The following is a 20138-nucleotide window of genomic DNA, read 5'->3' as shown; positions in this document are numbered from 1 at the left end:
TAAGCCAATACTCCCACTTATTTCAAGAAAAGGCTGGGTTTGATCCTTGGATGAACTAATCAAATGAATTGGATGAGCCTAATTTTCACACTTCACACTTGCAAATATTTTTATAATCTTATATTTTAAGTACATACCCATATGATGTTAAAATGGATTGCTTCCTCCATAGTGCATATGTACAGTAAGTTTGGGTATCTTGTCCATTTTATAGGATACAGACACTTACATATTTACTATGGGAGGAACAATCCTTTCCTAACCACAGCACAAGTGTCCTTTTAGTACAAAACAAGGCAGACAGTAGACAGTAAAGAGGTAAAGATAATAATCATTTACAATAAATTAGTCTATAGAAAATAGTTCTCTGTTTTGTAGGACCTCTCGAAATCCTGCTACTTGGCAAGATACACTTTTCAATTTTTAAATGGGAAGTTTTAGGGATGTTTTTCTTGGGTCCTTGTATTTTAACTGGGAAAATTCCAAAAATGTTCACCACAATAAAATCCAGTGTTGCATAGGGGCAAAACAAAAACAGTATAAGAAAAAAACACAAAACTCATAAGAACGTACAGTATACATTCCCAGGTGGGTTTCAAGAGATCAGTGCAACTTTGGACACACAATTATAAATCCCTACATGACGGATGTTCAAATTCAATCTCTGATCATGACAGGGAAGTAAACAGAAAAGTAATTTAGAAGTGTCCCAGTACAAATTTCCAAATTTTCTCTGGGATTGAAACAGTTTCAGGGAAATATTAAAAAAACCCAGAAAAGTACATGTCAAATCTGTCCAAATAGAGAAACTTCAACTGCAAATCACAAAATTGCACATCACTATTAAAGCACCAACCCAGTGTTCCAACCCAGTGGTATCCTCTTCAGGAAATAATGAAGTGGGTAACACCTGTTGTGGAATGTCATGTAAATCACATGGGTTTAATGTAAAAAAAAAAAGGGTTTCTTCAACAATAGTTTACATGTAAATGTTGCACAATTCTGATAGAAATGTATATAATCTTGAAATGTTAAACACCTATCTAAAACACATGCAAAAGTAGCACTGCAAGGTACAGTTAAAGGAACTGAGAGTCAAAATCAGGAGCATAAGCTCTTATGTACAGTACTTGAAGGTAAAAGCAACAGCCATTAATGTGAGAGTGAATGAGGGAAAAGCAACTTCAAACAGTATTATCAGGCTGAACTATGGACTGTTTCACTCCATTTGACCAGCTTGAAGTCAAAGTTCAAGTCCCTCCCGTAGCATGAAAAGAATAACCAAGAATTTCATGGTTAGTTACTAACTTGAGAACAGGTAGATCATTGCTTAACAAAACAGTGAATGTGTGCGGTGGAATTACTCTTTAAAAAGTGGGATTTTCAAAATGAAGATCTTTTTGTAGCTCTATCCAGCATCAGACCAAGCATTAAAAAAAAAAATTCACTTGAATGCTCACATTTAAAAAAAGTCTATATTTTCTCCTTAAAATTGTAATCTATGTTCCAGTTCTAAATAAATGTTACTGTATTTTTCACAATATTAGTGCTGATTATTTTAAAATAATTTTGTATGCTTCAAAACCTTTTGGGAAGTTCTTGCTGTGAGATGAAAAAGTCTGCAAAGCACTGCTCAAGACAACAGGCTCTAGCAAAGAAATACTGGGTCAAAAAGCGAACTGATTATTACTTCAGAAAGACAAGACAAATCACAATATCATGGCTCTGTCTGTTTGACAGCAGCAACTGACCTTCCGGGGGTTTAAAAAAATGCTTTCAGGGGTTGAGCAATATCGCAATAATCCCCTGTCAAATGTCAGTCAAGCTCGGCAATAATACAAATCATCATCCAGCTTAGCCTTTCCCCAATTTAGGGTGTCAAGAGACTTAAAGAAATTGTTAAATTAACCATCAGCCATGAAATCCTTAATTTTCATAAAAAGATCAAAAGCATGTGGATTTGGGTAATTAAGCCACTGTAAGCCTAGTTAATGTTAAATGCCATGTCCACACTTCAAACTAGGACAGGATCCAATGACACTGAAGGTTGAACTGGATACCCAATGACACTGTGCCTAGTGTAGGCTAACAGTAACTGACAAGTGTCAATTACATCTTAACAACACTATCCTTATGCAACTGTGTGTTGCAATACTCAGCTTAATACTCAGCTTAAAGCTATGTCCCTGCTCAACAGGTAAGAGGTACTACTCTATGGAATATTCAATGTATAGTACAATGGAATAGTCAGTTTTTAATTGGTGCAAAATAATACCAAAGCAACCCATTCAGGGATCTTTTAAAGGGGCTATGACTCTTCATTAAGCCCCAGGACATGCTATAGAATGCAGTCTTATAGTGAACAGTAGTCCACCCAGGGTTATTCAGGACAATACAGGACATCAAGGAATCAAAACGGTTTATGCTAATGTTAATAACAATGTTCCACAGAGTTCATTTTAAATGCAGAATGAAAATTAAATTAAATTACATTCAGATACAAAATGATGATGTGTGCTGCCATGTTAGATTAGACTTTCTGGCACAAACGAAAACTGGTGCTAGGGAAACGACGGGACTGGTGAGCCACGGTTCTTTTGGGTTTTCTGGACACTGCAACTCCTGTAACTTGACAGGAACTTGCCAGCTTGCATTGAAGTCAGCGGCAGATGTGTCCCTCCTCCAATTGGCATCAACTCTCCCGTAAGACACTGGATCTTGCAGCGCATCAGGAGATGAACGGCTTTGACAGATGCATATGTCACCCATACTGTACTGTATGTGCAGGTCCTCATTCTCTCCATGCAGTCCAATTGGCATCAACTCTCCCGTAAGACACTGGATCTTGCAGCGCATCAGGAGATGAACGGCTTTGACAGATGCATATGTCACCCATACTGTACTGTATGTGCAGGTCCTCATTCTCTCCATGCAGTCCAGAATGCATGCAGCCCGTAATGGCAAAACAAGCATGAAACAACAGGCGACTCAAAACTGAGTGGGTACATAAAGACTCTATATTACATTTAATTTTAAATAGAGTTCTTTGTTAGCACTGCAGAAAGAAAGCACACAGAAACTGTAACAAAACTAGATTTCTTTAAAGAATTTTAGATATTAAGAAATTAATTAGATTAGGATTATTTGTTGAGGATCATAAATACAATGCATATAACACTTGTCATGACAATAAAGAGAGGAAAGAATGACAACACGTTCATGCACACAGTATACTGCCAAATTCCAAATGACAATATACAGTACTATGGTAAACCATTTGCTTTAAATGGAACACTACCAGAAGTAAATATCTCACAAAAGTGTGTCCAGACAAACATCATCTTTGCCAATAACAATCTATTAGGAAACACTACCATAATATCAGTCAAAATTGAGGACATTTCTGAAAACTTGGCAGAGATGATAAACAGAGAAAAAAGTTTTTTTTTATTTAGTGTTAACAATCCTGGAATTTAATAAATCTTTTTTTTTTCAGCAAAAGGAAGTTACAAAAACTAATAGTATTTTTATTTAGGTAAAATCATTTTCTCCAGAAATAAACATTATAAAATAAAATGTTTTTCAGGTGTGCTTAATTTTTCAGGCAGATAAGGAAATAAGGAAATGTAAATAATGGCAAGTACTCTTCCTTGGTGATATTCACCTTACAAATTGTAGCTCTACCTTAAAAGTTGCTGCAGCTTTACATTAATTTTAATGTTTTAAATAGATCTTTGAAGCAAGGGAACAACAAAAGAAAGACACAACTTCTAGTCAGCTTTCATATCCCGTCTTATATGATGCCATAATGAGGCTGAGCATTTCACTTCTTTACAGAGGTACAGGTCATATGAGCCAATTACAGAGATATGTAACCATATTTTGTCTTTCAGTAACATACGTTACTCTTTCTTTAGTTCTCTGGTAGAGGGGTTTAAAGGGAATCATCTGGCCATCACAATCTCCTAATTTGAATCCCCACAGAGACTGTAAAATAAACTGAATTAAGAATCCTGTCCATCTGAAGCTTCACAGCTAGGGACTCTATCTGCAGGTGGACTGGGTTTCAATGACACATTATTGTGTCTGGTTCACAGTAAAGACAACCAGGCTATGTGACAAGGTAATCCTCCCTAAAAGATGAGAAACCTTAAATCTAATTCACTTACCAACATTACTCTTAATAACAGGTGTTCCCTATTACAGTTTTTAAAAATTAAATATTTTCTTAGTTTTTAAGTTTAAAAGTTTGAAAAGCAGAACAAAACTGTTCAAAGAGCTCAACACCCCCCACTCCACACACACACACACACACACACACACACACACACACACACACACACACACACACACACCATGAGATCACTTCTTGGGCACTTTCTACATTTCCACCTAAAGGACCTTGACATAAGAAATAGTTTTTTATAGAGATGTTGCACAAAAAGGTTTAGACCACACTAGCTGCATCCCTATGATTCCAAGACATCCAGGACTTGAACTGTGTCACTCTGATTTGGTGAGGCAAGCCCTCCAGATTTGATGAGATCCAGAACTAAACAAATGAGATAAACAAATGCTGTTCTCCCCCTTCCCTCAGCAATGTCCTCACTCCTGTAAATAGGGTTTGTTGCAGCCTCCAGAAGAGAGACATCCATATACTTGTGTCTCCATGTCCCAGTTCTGCAAATGTGGAAGCCAAATGGGGATTTTTCTGAATGATGTTCACTTCTCTTTAGCAGACCCACAAAGTGGATACTGTTATGCCATGAGAAGCTCTCAAATTCTGCAACCTTGTGCCCTGGACTCATCAGTTTTGCTGTGAAAGTATTCGTAATATTTTCTTGTTCCCTTTGTTCACTTGCTTTGTTCACTTCAATTACTGAATTTTTAGAAGCAGTGTCTACTGTTAAACTAGCTGCTTCAGAACATCTTCGCATTTTGGTTAGGAATCGTATTTTTAATTCGGGAACAGCAAAGATACCCCGTCATATTGTGTCTCTGCCATCGGTGATGGTTTGCCTACCCAAATGAAATTAAAGCAGACAGTAGAAGCTCGGGTGCCAGTTACTATACCAGCACACCACTCATGTGAGGGAACAAGTAAAGGTTTATTCCATGATGAAAAGAAAAGAGATGGTGAACTTGACACCCGAAGAAGACTCAACAGCCAAAACGTTGTGTCTCTTTTCTTTTCAGCATGGAACAATCCTTTTCTTGTTCTTTTGCAGCCTATGCATGCTGACACAGCTCCCTACTTGAACTTCTTGTACCACTGGAACAAGTAATAGGTTTATTCCATGCTGAAAAAAGAAGAAAGAAAACACAACTTTTCAGTCGTGGAGCCTTCTCCAGATGTGAGAAAGACAAGGCAGTAAGCAAAGGTAATGTAGCGGGAGAACTAAAGCTGGGAGAGAGGAGGAGCGGGGGGCGGGACCGGGGGACAGAAAGAGAGGCCAATCAAGAGGTGTGGAGTCAGGATAGGTGTAGAGAGGTGTGAAATGAAACCTACAATGAATAGAGAGAACTTAGAAGAAAAGTAGTCTGTTGTTAAGAGAAGGGGAAGGTGTGATCCTAGCTGCAGGGTAATTTTGTTTTCTGTAGTCTTTCTGATGTATGAGTTCGGAAAACCGTCTTTGAGAACACAGACGGAAAGAATAGAGTGGTCATGACGCAGCTACCCACCTGAACTTCTTGTACAACTTATGTGATCTCCACTTACACAGTTATTCTGACTGACTGCCTGCTTTTAAACATCTATCAATATTCCACCCCCAAAACAAGTTCAAAACATTTAAAACCAGATAAATGTTTCTTCATTTATACCGGGCGTTAGTTTTTCTCTGGCCCAGCCAAGATAGAGTGTAAGAGCTGGAATGAAAATTTAGTGAGTGAACAGAACATGTGAAGATGTGCTCTCATCATCAAATAAACATCAATTTTACTAATGCCTCTTTTCTGGCAGCTGCATGCAATGTTACAGTATCTTCTAAAATGCCAGCCTTATTTCCAAAACTAGCATTTTACTTTTATAAAACAATATTCTTGCCAGGTAATTGGGATGCTGATTGCATACACACTTAAATGTATAAACCTACATTTTTATCGCTTCCCATCTCCCATTATGTTACATAAATGTTGTTGCTATCCTATTCCATTAGTTAGTAAGGTCTGGAGACTTCACCTCCTTTTTTAGTTGAAAATCCAAGGCCAATTCAGAAAGATGATAAATGACTAGGTTTACTTTGTTAATGTAAATATACTGGGACTGAAACCGCTGTCTCTAGCAAATTGTCGATTTTTGTTTCACACTATATTAATTAGTTTCTTTAAACATAAAGACGCTTAATGTAATTTGGTATTTAATTTCTGATTAGTAAAACACAGCCCTAGATGAACTATTCCCAAAGGCTGCATAGTACTGTTTGTATTTGTGCAAGCATAAAATCCTCGAATTAACTGATACTCGTGGGCCTTATGCTTTCCAGAGACTGCAGAAGACTGAAGCGTATTTTAAAAAGACCAACTGCTAGAAGCTGTCAATGAATAAACTAAAGGTCTACAGATTAATTTACTGCTGTTCAAAATTAAATGGAATTTTCTGTGAAGTCAGATGCACAATATTTTGATGCTAAACAACATTAGAGGTACAATTAATTAATATACAATTTCACTATTTCTTCTTAGAGTCTTCAGGCTCTTCTAAATTATAATGATTTCAATTACTAAAGTTACCATACTTTTTTAATTAGGTAAATGAGACACAGGGAGCATCTTAAATCACTCCACTACAGATCATTAAAATCATTCCTCAAGATCAGTCAGTCAGAAGGATATAAGATTTCATCCACTTCTTACAACTGCCTGCCACTTTAATATTATGATCTACGTTCTAATGAGAAGAGTTATAAATCTCATGGCTCAGATCTCATAACTTGACAAGTAAAACTTAGCATTTAAAAACAAGTAAAAAAAGCATTTAAAGAACACTGTCAGAAAATAAATTCTTGAAAACATTTTAAAAAAAAATTAAAATGCCTTGTGGTAGTATTTAGTTGAAATTCTATACAACAGATTTTGTGACCTAGAATTTTCCTACAGGGAAAGACAGAGATATAACTGAATAGAGAATGCTGACCATGAGTTTTACGAGAGCCAAATAGCTAACCTTGGGTTTTCAGCAGTTCAGGCTTATTGTGCCACCTGAACAATATCCTTTACAAAACTTGTTACGGGCCTCACCCAAAGACTGTGAACGATTAAGGCTTGTAAGTTTAGCCTGAAAGTGTCAAAAATTATCACAACCTATTTTACACATATCTGTAAAAATGTAGCTGTTTCTATTGCCAAATCACTGTTATCTTAAAAGTACAATGCTATCTTCATTAACCCACTGACATCTAAATATTGTTCACAAATGTAAAACTTGATATGTCACCTTTAACTGCAGAATAAGAAGACTGTAACAAGGTAGATGAAAAGGTTATATAATTAAGGAACCAATTGCAGACCTAGTATGCTTGCAAAGATAACACATTATAAGAAATCTCTTTCCTTCTCATATGCAGTCAATGTAGGTTGATTATAGAGGTGTATAACTGTTTTACAATGTTAAGATTACACAGAACTACTATTTAGTTCTGTACATTTATATATTTATAAAGCAGACATAAAATTGACATTTACTTTGTTAATAAAATATATATTTTATCTTTTGTTTCAGCCTTTTTAAACATACTTCCACATGGAAAGGACACTTCTCAATGAAAATCCATTCATATGCATACAGCTTATGTTCTGCCACTTTAAAAAAACTCAGAGCTAGTTCCACTTCAAATACCTCTTCAGAAACAAAACAAAAACAAGAAAAATGTATTCTGACAGATAAAACCCAGCATGAAATGAGGACAAAACAAGCACTGATTCTTGAGATGGATATCCAAAACAGTTCAAAGCTTTTCTACTGCTCACGACTTCTATCGGTGCACTGATCGTTAAGTACTAAAGTTATGTAGTGAAGTCAAAAATGTAAAAAAAAAGTAGATATTGCAGTAACTGATATAACTTCATATCAAATAAGGAATTCAAATAAGGCCATACAGACTCCTAGGAATGGGCTTATGTATTACATATATCATAAGGAGTCTACAAGGAATTTCCAAGGAGAGGCAGAGGCCTACCTTCTGTGGAAGTCCAGGAGCTGATCCATACTGAATCATGGGTGAAGGGCCCATGGCCTGTGGTGGGTCAGTGATGTAGGTCTTCTTAGGAGCAGGAGGTTGGTACCCTGGGCCAGTGGCAGAAGTCGGGTAATGGGGTTCTGGTCTCCAGGTGTTGTGACCTCCATATGCAGGACTCTGCATCCCCACTCCTTGGTAGTGGAGATCAGGGTAAGCTCTTGGAGGTGGAGGAGCGTACCCATGGGTCAGCTCAGGCTGACGGCCCGGCTGGGGTGGCCCATAGGCAAAATCTGGACCACGGGGTTGGGTGGCCATGTACTGAACTGGAGCTTGGGAACGAGCTGGCTGCTGGGGATACTGCTGTTGGTGGAAAGCAGGGGACAAGCCCTGGGTGGGCTGAGGACCTTGAGGCATGTAGTGAGGGCTGGGCTGGGCCGTCTTGACCTGCACATTGAAAGTCGGCCGGCTGGGAGTGGAGGCGGTCGTATAGGAAGCTGGGACAGGCTGAGGCGGGGGCGTGGGCTGCGGTTTGGGCATTGTGGGGGAAGCAGCAGGGGGCTGCGTGGCAGCCTGAGGCTGAGGCTTCGCAGTCGATTTCTTCGTGGCTGTCAAGGGTGGCTGAGTTGGAATGACCATCCGTTTGTGTCCAGTGACAGGTGTGGACGAACTGGATGTGGTCACTGGGGTAGTCCCATAGTTCTGAAAAAGAGATAAAGAAAGCAACATTAGACATTTCAATAGGTTTAACAGGAGAGAGGGGCTTTACAGAAACAGTCCGAAAGGGAAGCATATCTGGACAAGGCCATTCCTCTACAGTGATTTATTCCATGTAGATGTTAGATGTAATTTCAGAACTTCCCTGAACATTCCCTTCAGCTCTGGAGACTAAAAACAGGACTTTTTCCTTCTCAGCATTTCTAACCCTAAATCCACCAAGATTAAATAAATACATTGACTTCTTAAAACACCATATAAACATGAAAATAAAGCTAAGACATTTACAAAATATTACATCACAGCATATTTTGCACCTGTCATAAAACAGGGATATTTCAGGACTATACACCAATGTTTCTGCAAATCTTACATGAATATACTGTATATTTATCTTTATGTACACTATCATACAATCGTTAAGAGCTTCTGGCACAGGTCGAAGCATAAATTACCAACAGGAGCTGTTGCATGCCTGCTGGAAGTTATCTATATGATGCTGCACAGCTAAATTAATTACCGTGATGTCTTAGTTTCAGGAAAGCATTAAACACTGCTGTAACAAGCCCATAACCTATGGAGCTGAGAATACATTTCAGTGGCAAAATCATGGTGAAGGATTGTCAAAAAATACAGAACACTAGGACTGCCACACCACCTCAACTTCCATCTTATGCGAAACAAAATAATAGGTGCTCAATTCATTCTCATTACAGGAATAGCATAGGCATTAATTTTTGACTGCTTCTAAACATATGCAGTCATCCTGAATGGTATATGCAACTTCATTCTCTTCCGTATCTTGTATTAGGCAATTCGGATATTAACTTACCTGTAATTCATACATTCAATCATGACACATTACAGACAACTAACAGCTGCTCTCTATTCTTTTATAGGAATGTGCTGGCTAACACCTCAGGAGTTTCATTAAAAAAAGTTATGACCAACTGAAAACAAGAACAACTACAACAAGGCAACCTAAAATAATAAAAATATTATTTGACTGAAAACTGATGAAAAGAGATACCCACTGCAAGAGCAAACTTCAACATGGGTATACTGTATTAAGCCAATTTTGCAAAAATAAAGCCTACAACAAGGTTATATCTATGACTGATGTCACTAATGTGTTCTAGTATAAAAAAACATACCACTTATATTGCAGATCAATATATAAAATATATAAAATATTACGACAATGAATAAACCCAAACTCGCTAGAGTGATTCTATCTGTTAAAAAGCTATAGACTACTAACTAACTCAAATATGGCTTCCAAATGATAACTCCAAACTAACTGGCTCTCAAAAGCAGTTAATCAGCTACTGGTTTTCAGAGTGCCTGTGCTACACATTCTCATGAAGACCTATTTTATTATTTTACCTATGCACAACTGCACACAAAAGAATGGTGAAGCCCATTAATTCTCCAGGAGTCCCTGACAGGAACACATACTTTCATACTCTAAGGCATTAAAATACTTTATTAAGGCAGTTGGAATCTTGTGATGCTGTGACATCAGATGAAGTCTAGTAACTAAAATAAAGCTTGCAGCCTGCTTATTTCATGCTCTGCAGCACAAATGATTTTCTATTGGTACTGTGCATGGTTTCTATGGTTTTAACTATTAGTACAGGCAACCATGTTGAAAGAAAAAAGTGCTGGACTTTAATAAGCTAAATAATCTATGTCTATCTATCTAAAATCACAGTGAACTGTACTCTTATAAGGTCACCTGTTTTGATTTATTGCAATCTGGGAATTATAAAAAATCTCTAATAAATATAATAATCCCTTGCATTTATATAGAGTGTTTATTATTTCATAGAATCCCAAAATGCTGGATATACAAGAGGGGATACACTTCATACACCATTGAACCAAATCGCCCACCTGGGTCAGACAAGCCCACTATACAGCTGATCAAGTTGAAAGGTGGGAGTCCAGGATATGCAAGCTTGAGGTAGAATTTAACCAGTAGCCATAGTCAACACTAAGAGGGCAATAGGATTTTTAATAACTGAGGAGTCAGAACCTCATTTTAAAGTCTAATCTGAAGGCCGGCACCCCATACAAGACAATTATCCCAGTCATCATCATGAGTCTTAGGTAGGGAAATCACAGTCCTTGGGAAAGAGCGCCGACTAATCCAGCAACACCACTTACGGCAGTAAGGCCTCCCTTCCTAGTACTCACCAGCTTCTGAGTTCTGATGAGATCAGGCTGCAAGTGAGGGAACAATTCCCAGGGGACAATTTAGAGTAGCCAATCAAATCCAGCTTGCAAGCCTTTCTTCAGAAACTGGAGAACCACACGAAAAGTCATATAAACACAAATGGTGAAACACGCTTACGAAAGAGGGCTTTAATACCCTTGAACTTGAAGAGGATCAATGTACTCTGCACTGCATATTGTGCAATGCCATTTGGGCTACTATTATTAAAGACAAGCATTATAACCAAGACCAAAGCCTTCTGACCAATGAATAACTCATTCTGATTCTCTAACAAAACAGGCTTTGCTAGAAAATAATGTGATGAAGGTATACTATCCGAAGATAATCCATGATAACAATTTTAACATTTTTCCCAAATGTTTGAAATTGTTATAAGGTTCCTTGATAAAAAAAGTAGTTATCTCCATAGATTTCATTAACCTAGGACAGTCTTTCCAGGTTATTGCCTTGAGCCAAAAATTCAATTACTGGTTTTATTGCAGGATAAGTACAAAGACTTGATCTTGTATTGCCATGATCATTTTTCAATTAGAGGATATGCTTCGCAAAGATTTGTTAAAATGCCTAATGTTCATAAGCATATTTTATGTTGCTTGCTCCCAGGCATTGGATATGCCATATGAATGAATGTGAATATGGTGTTAAGAGTGATTCAGTTTCTGAAATCCTTTATAAATTTAATTTATGCAAGAGACTTTATCAATCTTGAAGGAACAAAACAATTAATAAAATGCAGTCTCTTAACATAATGACCTGCTTTAAAACAGGATCAAATGTTTTTGACATCAGACAGCATTACAAATGCATAATACTTCACTCCAAATCAATTTATAAAATCACAGTGACACAACAATCTGTACAATGGTAACTCGTCTTCCATGAAGGTTGCCTTAAAAGTACAGTAGGCAGTTTTCTGAAATAACGACCATGTGTGATGTCCATTAGCAGCAAAACAGGCCACACTGCACTGTGATACTGACTGGATAAGAGTTCAAAAGACAGCCTGAGGTATCATATTGCACTTGCACCCAAGGAAGGTCTTTGCTTGCCAAAGATTCTGTGGCAGTGAATGATACTGCAGACAATGTTCAAGTACATCTCAGTGGTGTTAAATCTATTCTAGGTGACAAGACTGGCCAGCAAAGGGATGGGATATTTTAACCCCTGAAGGTACTGCATACACACTCCAGCAGCATGATGCTGCATGTGCCGTCATGCTGGCAGATGTGCAGAATGTGATGATGTCCGAAATAAAGCTCCAACAATCCTGGACAAAAATACAATTAAGTAATTTTGTCAATAATCATTTACCTGAAACACTGCCATAGCTGTTCTTTCTGTTGTGTTTTGGATGTGTGCTGGTAGGCAGCTATTGATGGCACAGAATAACCAGAGAAGAGAAGATCTCTAAAGATTCCTATCTGGTGCTCACACACCCCTGTAATACACGTTTTGATAGTGTACTCTTAAGCCATCCAACTCTTTAAAAATTGCTCAGTTTAATTTTAAATGTAGGGAAGCAAGTTAACAGCCCCTGTTTTATCACTGCAAAGAAATGTTCAAACTGAGACATGTGGGTGGGGAATGGTGAGTCAGAAATAACTTTTTTTAAGTAATGGTATTTCAAAGTCTTATCAATGTTAAAACAATCTGCATTAGAACATCACGAAACCCTGAAGGTCATAAATGAACTGATACTCCTATTTCCTGAACTGCTCACAAAGGCTTTGCCAACATCCTAAATAAATGAAAGAGTTGAAATTTCCTGTACATGTGGTGGAACAGAGAGGGCACAAATACAGTGTGATGCTCTGCAGTCTGAAGATGATGACAGATTTATACAAATGAAACACCATCTTTTCTTTCAGTCCAGAATGATTTTAGCAGGGAATGGTTCAGATGAATAAAGTAATAACAATGCCAGTATTAGGATGTGTAACAAGTTGTAAGGAATTAGATAAATAAACTTTTAATGAAAAGTAAAAAAGGCATTAGTGGGTTCCTATACCTATCTTAACAGACAGATTGTATTGCATACAGTATGCATTCAATTCTAGTATTGCTACAACTCCAATAATAATTTTTTCCCAATAATAAAAAAACATGATTCGCAATCCTACTTATTAAAGTTAAATAACACTTCTGAGTCAATTAAACAAATTAATTTTAAAATCTTTATTTTGAAGGAGAAAAATGTATAGACAAATGGACGAAAGTCATTGAAATTTGCCAAAAGATGAAAAGTATGAAGAAAAACTCATTCATAACAAGAGCAGAAAAACTGAATGAACCAAAATCAACTATTTGTAATATACTGTAGAAAGAAAATGGTATTATTAGTTGTCAGCCATGACTGGGTCGGCCAAGAAAAACATTTTCAGTTGATAACAGAAAAATTATCAGAGCACTCAAGGAAAACCCTAAAACAACGGTCAGGGAAATTAACAACCTCCAGAGTGCAGGGGTGAAGGTATCAAAATCTACTGTTCGCAGAAAACTGAGAAAACAGAAGACAGGCTATACCACACCTATTTTCAGCACCAAAAACAGAAATAAACTTGGAAGTACAAATATGCACCAAGACAGTTTTGGAGCAACTTTTATGGAAATAAATAATTAACTAAAATAATTATATACCAAAAGTGATAAGTTAAAGAATAGAGAAAGAAAGGAACTACAGATGCTACAAAGAACAGCATTCATTGAAACGTACAGTACATGTGGTAATGTCATGGTCTGGGCCTGCTTGGCCATGTCTGGAACTGGCTCACTCATTTTTAGCAACTATGCACCTACTGATAGCAGCAGCATAATTATGTCTGAAGGAATATTTTGGTCATGTTTCACCATGCACCTTGATGATGTCCCTAAACATACAGCCAGTGCACCCAAGGGGTTCATAAGGAGAGAACAGAAGTCCTAAACTTGCCAGGTCAATCTTCAAATTTAAGTCCAATTGAGCATCCATTTTATATATTAAATAAAAAAATCATGAACTAAATTAAAGTTAGAACACCACAAGTAGATGCAAGAACTGGGTTGGCAAAGCATCTCAAAAAGATTATAAAATAGAGTCTGGTATACTCATTGAGTTGTAGACATCATGGAGTGATTACCTCAAATATTACTTTTACACTTGAACTTGACTTGAACACAATGTTTTTGTTCTAATATGATCAAATGTATGCATACAATTACCCAAAATAGAACAGATATTTGATTGTACCCGTACCAGGCATCAGTTTGACTACAAGTACAAACTGTTTAAGTGTAAAAGAAAAACAACAATTTTTATTTTGCTATCCCAATAGTTCCAGAAGGCACTGTATATATTTATATAATTACACACAAGCAGCATTAAATTACTTTGGTGTTAAATTTAAATAATTGTTCATGGTCTTCATATATTTCAGGTAATTAGTATATCTATAAATAAATTAGAACCTAGCATGAATTCAATTCTATACTGAAAATGCAAATGTACTCCTCAAAATAATTACATTGTCATACTTAGTTTTCCACCAATTAAATTCACAAAAAACATCCAATGTTGGATCGTGAAATGGCACTGCAGATATGATCCGGAGCACTGGCTTATGCCAAAAGTATTTTTAATGCTACCTACAGTAAATAATATATATTCATATGCAACATACACTGAAAACAAGTGCCATGCATTTAATTCATAAAGTAGACAGTGATCAGGCAAGCATCACACTTATAGCAAGTACTTTTAAATGCCAGGACCAAACCCAATACATTTACAATGGAGTTTCACATACTCTCCATACTGCTTCAAATGAATGTGGCACTCAGTTACAACAAATCTGTCTTAAAACGGCTAGCAGATGTAAATTTGGCTAGTGTTAAACCTTCCCCTTTGGCTATAACAGATGGTGATTTTAATTTTCTTAGTTCATTCCAGGGTATGAGACTGAAACATCTGAGACACGATTCTTGTCATGGTGAATCTTCAGTCATTGAGTGAGCCCACTGCTTACAGAAAAGCCTGCCTTTGGTGTTCATAGCTCAATTCAGTTTTCAAAGTTTCCCCAGACACATATCTTGACTGACCTCACGATAACCAAAAATTCTCTGTAATTTTTAAAACGGCCTCTGAACATATTATGATAGGATAGCAAAAGATATGCAACACCGAAGCCTGTACAAACCTGTTAACTTTGCATTTCAAACCATGTGGGGGTGGTGTGATATTTTCTCAGCAAGCCTTGGGAAAACCCCTCAGTTCTCACAAAGGCTGTTTATTTTTTTCACTAAGCTTTAATATGACCTCAAATGTTTTTATAACTTCCTAGAGCTTTTGGGTCAGGCATGAGCAAATGCTAAGCTGTTGTTTAAAGCATCTCCCTCATGTTTTCCTCTGCTAATTGTTCCTCCAAGTAACCGATAGAATGCAGTCAATAATGAAGTTCCTCAGTTGAGGCATCCGTTCAAAACTTTATTCGATATTTCTTCAGAGCCTAGTGAGGAGAAAATAATGCATGGACTGTAGGAAGTAAAATATCTTATGCAGACATTAAAATCCATCTGAAGTTCCTGTTAGCCACGTATTTGAGGGTATCAGCACTTCATTTAAAACAAGTTCCAGATAATGCATATTAAATATGATTAAAGACATTTGAGAAAATTTAGAGAGACCTCTAGCAGTTTTGGATTATCTTAGTTTGCAGATAAAGCACATTAAATTGGCTCATGGAGAACATTAAATTGTATATCTAAAATCTGTTCAACTGTTCTTTAAGTAGAAAAATGGCATGCTATGTCAAACTATATGTCAATCTGGTATGAAAACGGATCTCAGCAAAATACATTTTCAAGTGGTTCTTCAAGCTCACAATCATCTTAGACACTTTTAACGCATTTTCCTGACCTGTAATAATTATTTAAAGTGTTGTTCTTGATGAAAAGTCAGTCCTGAAACATCAGGAGTTTCACAGGAAGCTTGGTGAAGATGCTTTTAGGTTCTATCCTTTTTAATAATCACTTAATCCTACTATAACACAAGTTTTTGATTTAAATGTTCATTCAAGATTCACTGGGTGTTCTTTATACATTATTCCTCTTAATATTGAATAACTTCAGATACTAAATGAATTTCAAAACAGCTTCAGGTTCTCATCTTTGCCATAAAACAAATGTCTTTAATGTTCTCAGTACGAGTTAATATTTTGAATCAGGCGTTGTATCTTGCTGTGGTGAAGTGTTCCTGTATTTGAGAATGCTGCCAAGAAAAAGGTAATCTAATCTCAATATATTTTGAACCTTATGAGGTCTTTGCAAGTTTCCATCAAACTATAGGGTTTCAAGACAGTTAATACGAAAGTGCTCATGAAAGTAGCATCCATTCATCCCTTGTTTATGTTTTTCTTGACATTAATTCTGATAATATGAACTGACCACTACATACGATATTCCTATAAGCTTTAATAGGGAATGCACGTTTTGTGAATTTTAATAATCAATGTGATATAATACAAACACAATGCACTGAATCGTAGACATTAAACATATCCTCCACCTACAGTCCATACACTAGAGCTATGAGATAAATGCAGCTGGTATTCCTGCACATACAGTGAGAGATATCTTGCAGGGAATATAGGCTGAAAGGATGAATATTCCACTCAAGTCACGTTGCTTTTGCTTAGAGGTATCACGTTTGAGCTGCAGCTTATGTAGCAAAATAAAATGAAAGGAAGAAGAACTCTTTATAAAGCCAGTACAACTTTTAATCCTGATGCTTTACCACAGGGGTTCAAGCCTGGACTCGGAGGGCTGGGGGGGGGTCTATGGATGTTCACTCCAATTCTGCTCTTAAGGAGCTAAACCAGCTGGATACTGTCTTAACTATACCAGTTTAGCATCTTCTCTCAGTTTTTCAGGGGCTACTGCTTTAAAGAGAACTTGAAACCTTGAAGACACACCAGCCTTCCAGGACCAGGACTGGACAGCTGTGCTTTATTGATGTCTGGGAAGCACGCACTGTACAAGAGAAACAAAACAAAGAAAGAATCTGAACTTCAATACTATGAATAAAATATTAGTTTATATTAATATAATGCAAAAACAAGTTAAAGGACCTTTAACTGGAGAAGAAAGTGATAAAAGCTTTCAAGAAACGGAAAAAAATGATCACTGAAAGTATGACACTAAAACTGAAATTTAGAACTGGCATTAAGGGACCCACTTGGCACACACATTCCGAGAATAGCAATCAGACAAAATATGTTACCATTTTCACTTAAAGGATAATAGAAACCATTTGAATCGGATAAAGGGTGCCAGAGTATTAGTAAGTGTTTATAATTGTATCGTAATTATCTGTGGTGGTATTCAAGAAATTGCCCATCAAAGACAGTATTCTCGGAAGGACTTTCAGTTGTGTAGGAGATTTTTTTTTTTGGACCGCAATCATTATGTTCAAAAAGCTTCCATCATTATTGCTTTTAATCTCCTACTAGTTCTCTGCGACACATCTATAAATTCTTTACACACATGTAAGAAGATTTTTTTCCCTGTAGATTAAAATGAAGAAAAACTGGTGAATGTTTGAAGTTTGTGTTTAGGAGAATCGGCAAAGCCACAAAATGGTGAAAAAGAAGAATGAAAAATAATCTGTTAGATAAATAATAAAGGAATTCCATCCCTTATAAAATGAAAACATTGCTAGGAACTCTTGCCATTTTCATCACAGGAATTTACACTTGTGGTTTTATTGCTGCAGCATCTAAAATGTGAAGGCTCTCCCAGAACAGCTCAGCTGGGTGCAGGGTGTGGGACGTTTTCTGATAATCTCCTCCACCTTCAGCTACATTACTGTGATTCAATAAGCCACACTGTTGTTAGTGAAAACCCGAAGAGATTCGGTTCAATTGCAGCATAATTAATAAATGAAGTCTTCCAGTTATAATCTACTACATTTGATTTCAGGAAGTCTACAGTAAGAAGAAGAATGGTGGTTTGTTTACCACAGAGATGGTGAACATACTCCAATACACAGCAGTTCATTTGTTAGTGTAGATGAAAGTAGTTTTCACAAATTCAGGTTATTCTGAAAACTTGTGTCTCATATGAGCAATATACATTTTAATACAGTAGTGGTTAAAAAAGAAATTATAACTTAATAATAATAATAATAATAATAATAATAATAATAATAATAATAATAATAATAATATTATTACTTACACTTCTATAATATACTCCACTACATGAACTCTACAGGTAATGGGGACTCCCCTCTGCCACTGTCAATGAGCCAAAGTGTGCCAGTACGCTTACCATACATCAGCTACAGTATCAGTAGGGAAGACAACAGAATAATGAAGCAAGTTCATAGATGGGGATTATTAGAAGGTCAGGGGAATTTGGCCAGGACACTGGGAACTCTTGTTCCCATAAATAAAAATATGGTGTATTAGAATATGTCATGGCATATTCAGATATCTGAAAACCATTTTAAGGAGGTGTTCATTTTTTGTCAGACTGGAATGTTGTTCCTTTCAAAGAAAAACAAACTTTTTTCACTATTAAATAAACAGTACCTTGCAAAAAGTATTTAGACCTTTTCTAAGGTGATGCACACACAATTGTTCAACTTGTATATTTAAACTGGATTAAGCATTTATCGCAAAAGGATTTAAGTCAAGACTTTGACTGGGCCATTCTTCCTTATTCTTCAATCCTTGCAGTGTAGCTTTAGCCATGAGTTTGGATCAATGTCTTGCTGAAAAGTGAAGTTTTGTCTCAGTTTTAGCAAGTGAAGCAAGCATCTAGCAGCACTTACAGTAGCAAGCATTTTCCTCTAAGATTCCCAAGTACTTTGCTCCATCTATGTTCCCATCAGTCTTGGTAAGTTTCCCAGTCCCTGCTGACCAGAAGCAGAGCTATAAAATAAAGCTCCCACTACTGTGCTTAACAGTAGGGGTGATGTTGACTGAGTAAAGCCTGATGCAAGCCCAGTCAACATGGTGTTCACTGGATTTGCTTCAGGCAGTTTTGTGCCTGTTTCGTATTTAAACGTAAAGTTTCCAGTTTTGTTTTCTCTTACCACAACGGTTTTTGTACTATGTTTGTAGTGTCACATAAGTTTTTTTTTAGCTCCATACTGCCCATTTCATGGAGCGACTGTGATATTGTTGCCACCTTTGGACTTGTTCTCCTTTCTCAGACATTGACTTCTGTAGGCCTTTCAAAGCTGTGGCAATGGCATCCCTCACCTCCTTGTTTCCTCCTGGTCTAACTGCTCCATTAGCACAGGCATTGTGCTCCTGGAGGCCTTCCACTTGATGATGATTGATGTTACCATGGTGAAATAAGTGTGTTTGAAATGTTTTATTCCCTACTCCTGATCTGTGCCTTTATTCCACTTTATGTATAAATTGTGAAAGCTCAATTGCTTTTTTATGGTTGAATCTGTGCTTGAAATTCACTTCATAACTGAACAATCTTACAGAGACACGTGTTTATTCTGAAATCATGTGAGCCACTATTATTACACATACTGTATTCAAAGGCCACTCAACTAATTCTGTGGCTGGTTAAAGTAATTTCACGTAACTAAATGAACTTAGGTTTCCACAGCAAAAAGTTCGACTACTTATGCCATCACAACTTTTTTATTTTCTTTCATGTCAAGTACCTTTTTCCTTTCTCCTTTTTGCTTTTAGCTTTGAATATTTGGAGTAGTTTGCATATATAAAAATATCAAACTTGTAACTGCTAAGTCCCATGACTGGAAGCTTAAAAGTATCAAAATGTACTGTCTATTGTTGTGTATCATTAGGATGAAATTAAATGAGGAATACTTGAATTTTAAATGATAATCATCTCGTAGAGTCACTCTGGTATAATCTATGGAGGGTTAGTTATTTTATGAAAGCAGCCTTACTGACTCTTAGACTTGCATCTACATCTATACTGAGTGCATTAAAGTGGTCAATGTTCAAGGCTCAATCAATGTTAAAGTGGACATAATGTGACAGTCT

The 20138-nt window shown here is 36.7% G+C and overlaps 1 protein-coding gene across 3 annotated transcripts in view; it reads right to left on the bottom strand.

The window, feature by feature from the left end:
• Nucleotides 1-20138, bottom strand: part of lpp (LIM domain containing preferred translocation partner in lipoma) — a 197329-nt gene that overhangs the window by 54641 nt on the left and 122550 nt on the right. For all 3 annotated transcript variants that reach the window (XM_088616675.1, XM_088616676.1, XM_088616677.1), the window contains one exon: nucleotides 8178-8876. In XM_088616675.1, the coding sequence (XP_088472801.1) occupies nucleotides 8178-8876 (699 nt within the window). The remainder of the gene's footprint in view (nucleotides 1-8177; nucleotides 8877-20138) is intronic.

This window comes from Lepisosteus platostomus, chromosome 2 (assembly GCF_059453375.1).
Source record: "Lepisosteus platostomus isolate fLepPlt1 chromosome 2, fLepPlt1.hap1, whole genome shotgun sequence".
Classification (NCBI taxonomy): domain Eukaryota; kingdom Metazoa; phylum Chordata; class Actinopteri; order Semionotiformes; family Lepisosteidae; genus Lepisosteus; species Lepisosteus platostomus.
This window is presented reverse-complemented; position numbering and strand designations above follow the sequence as displayed.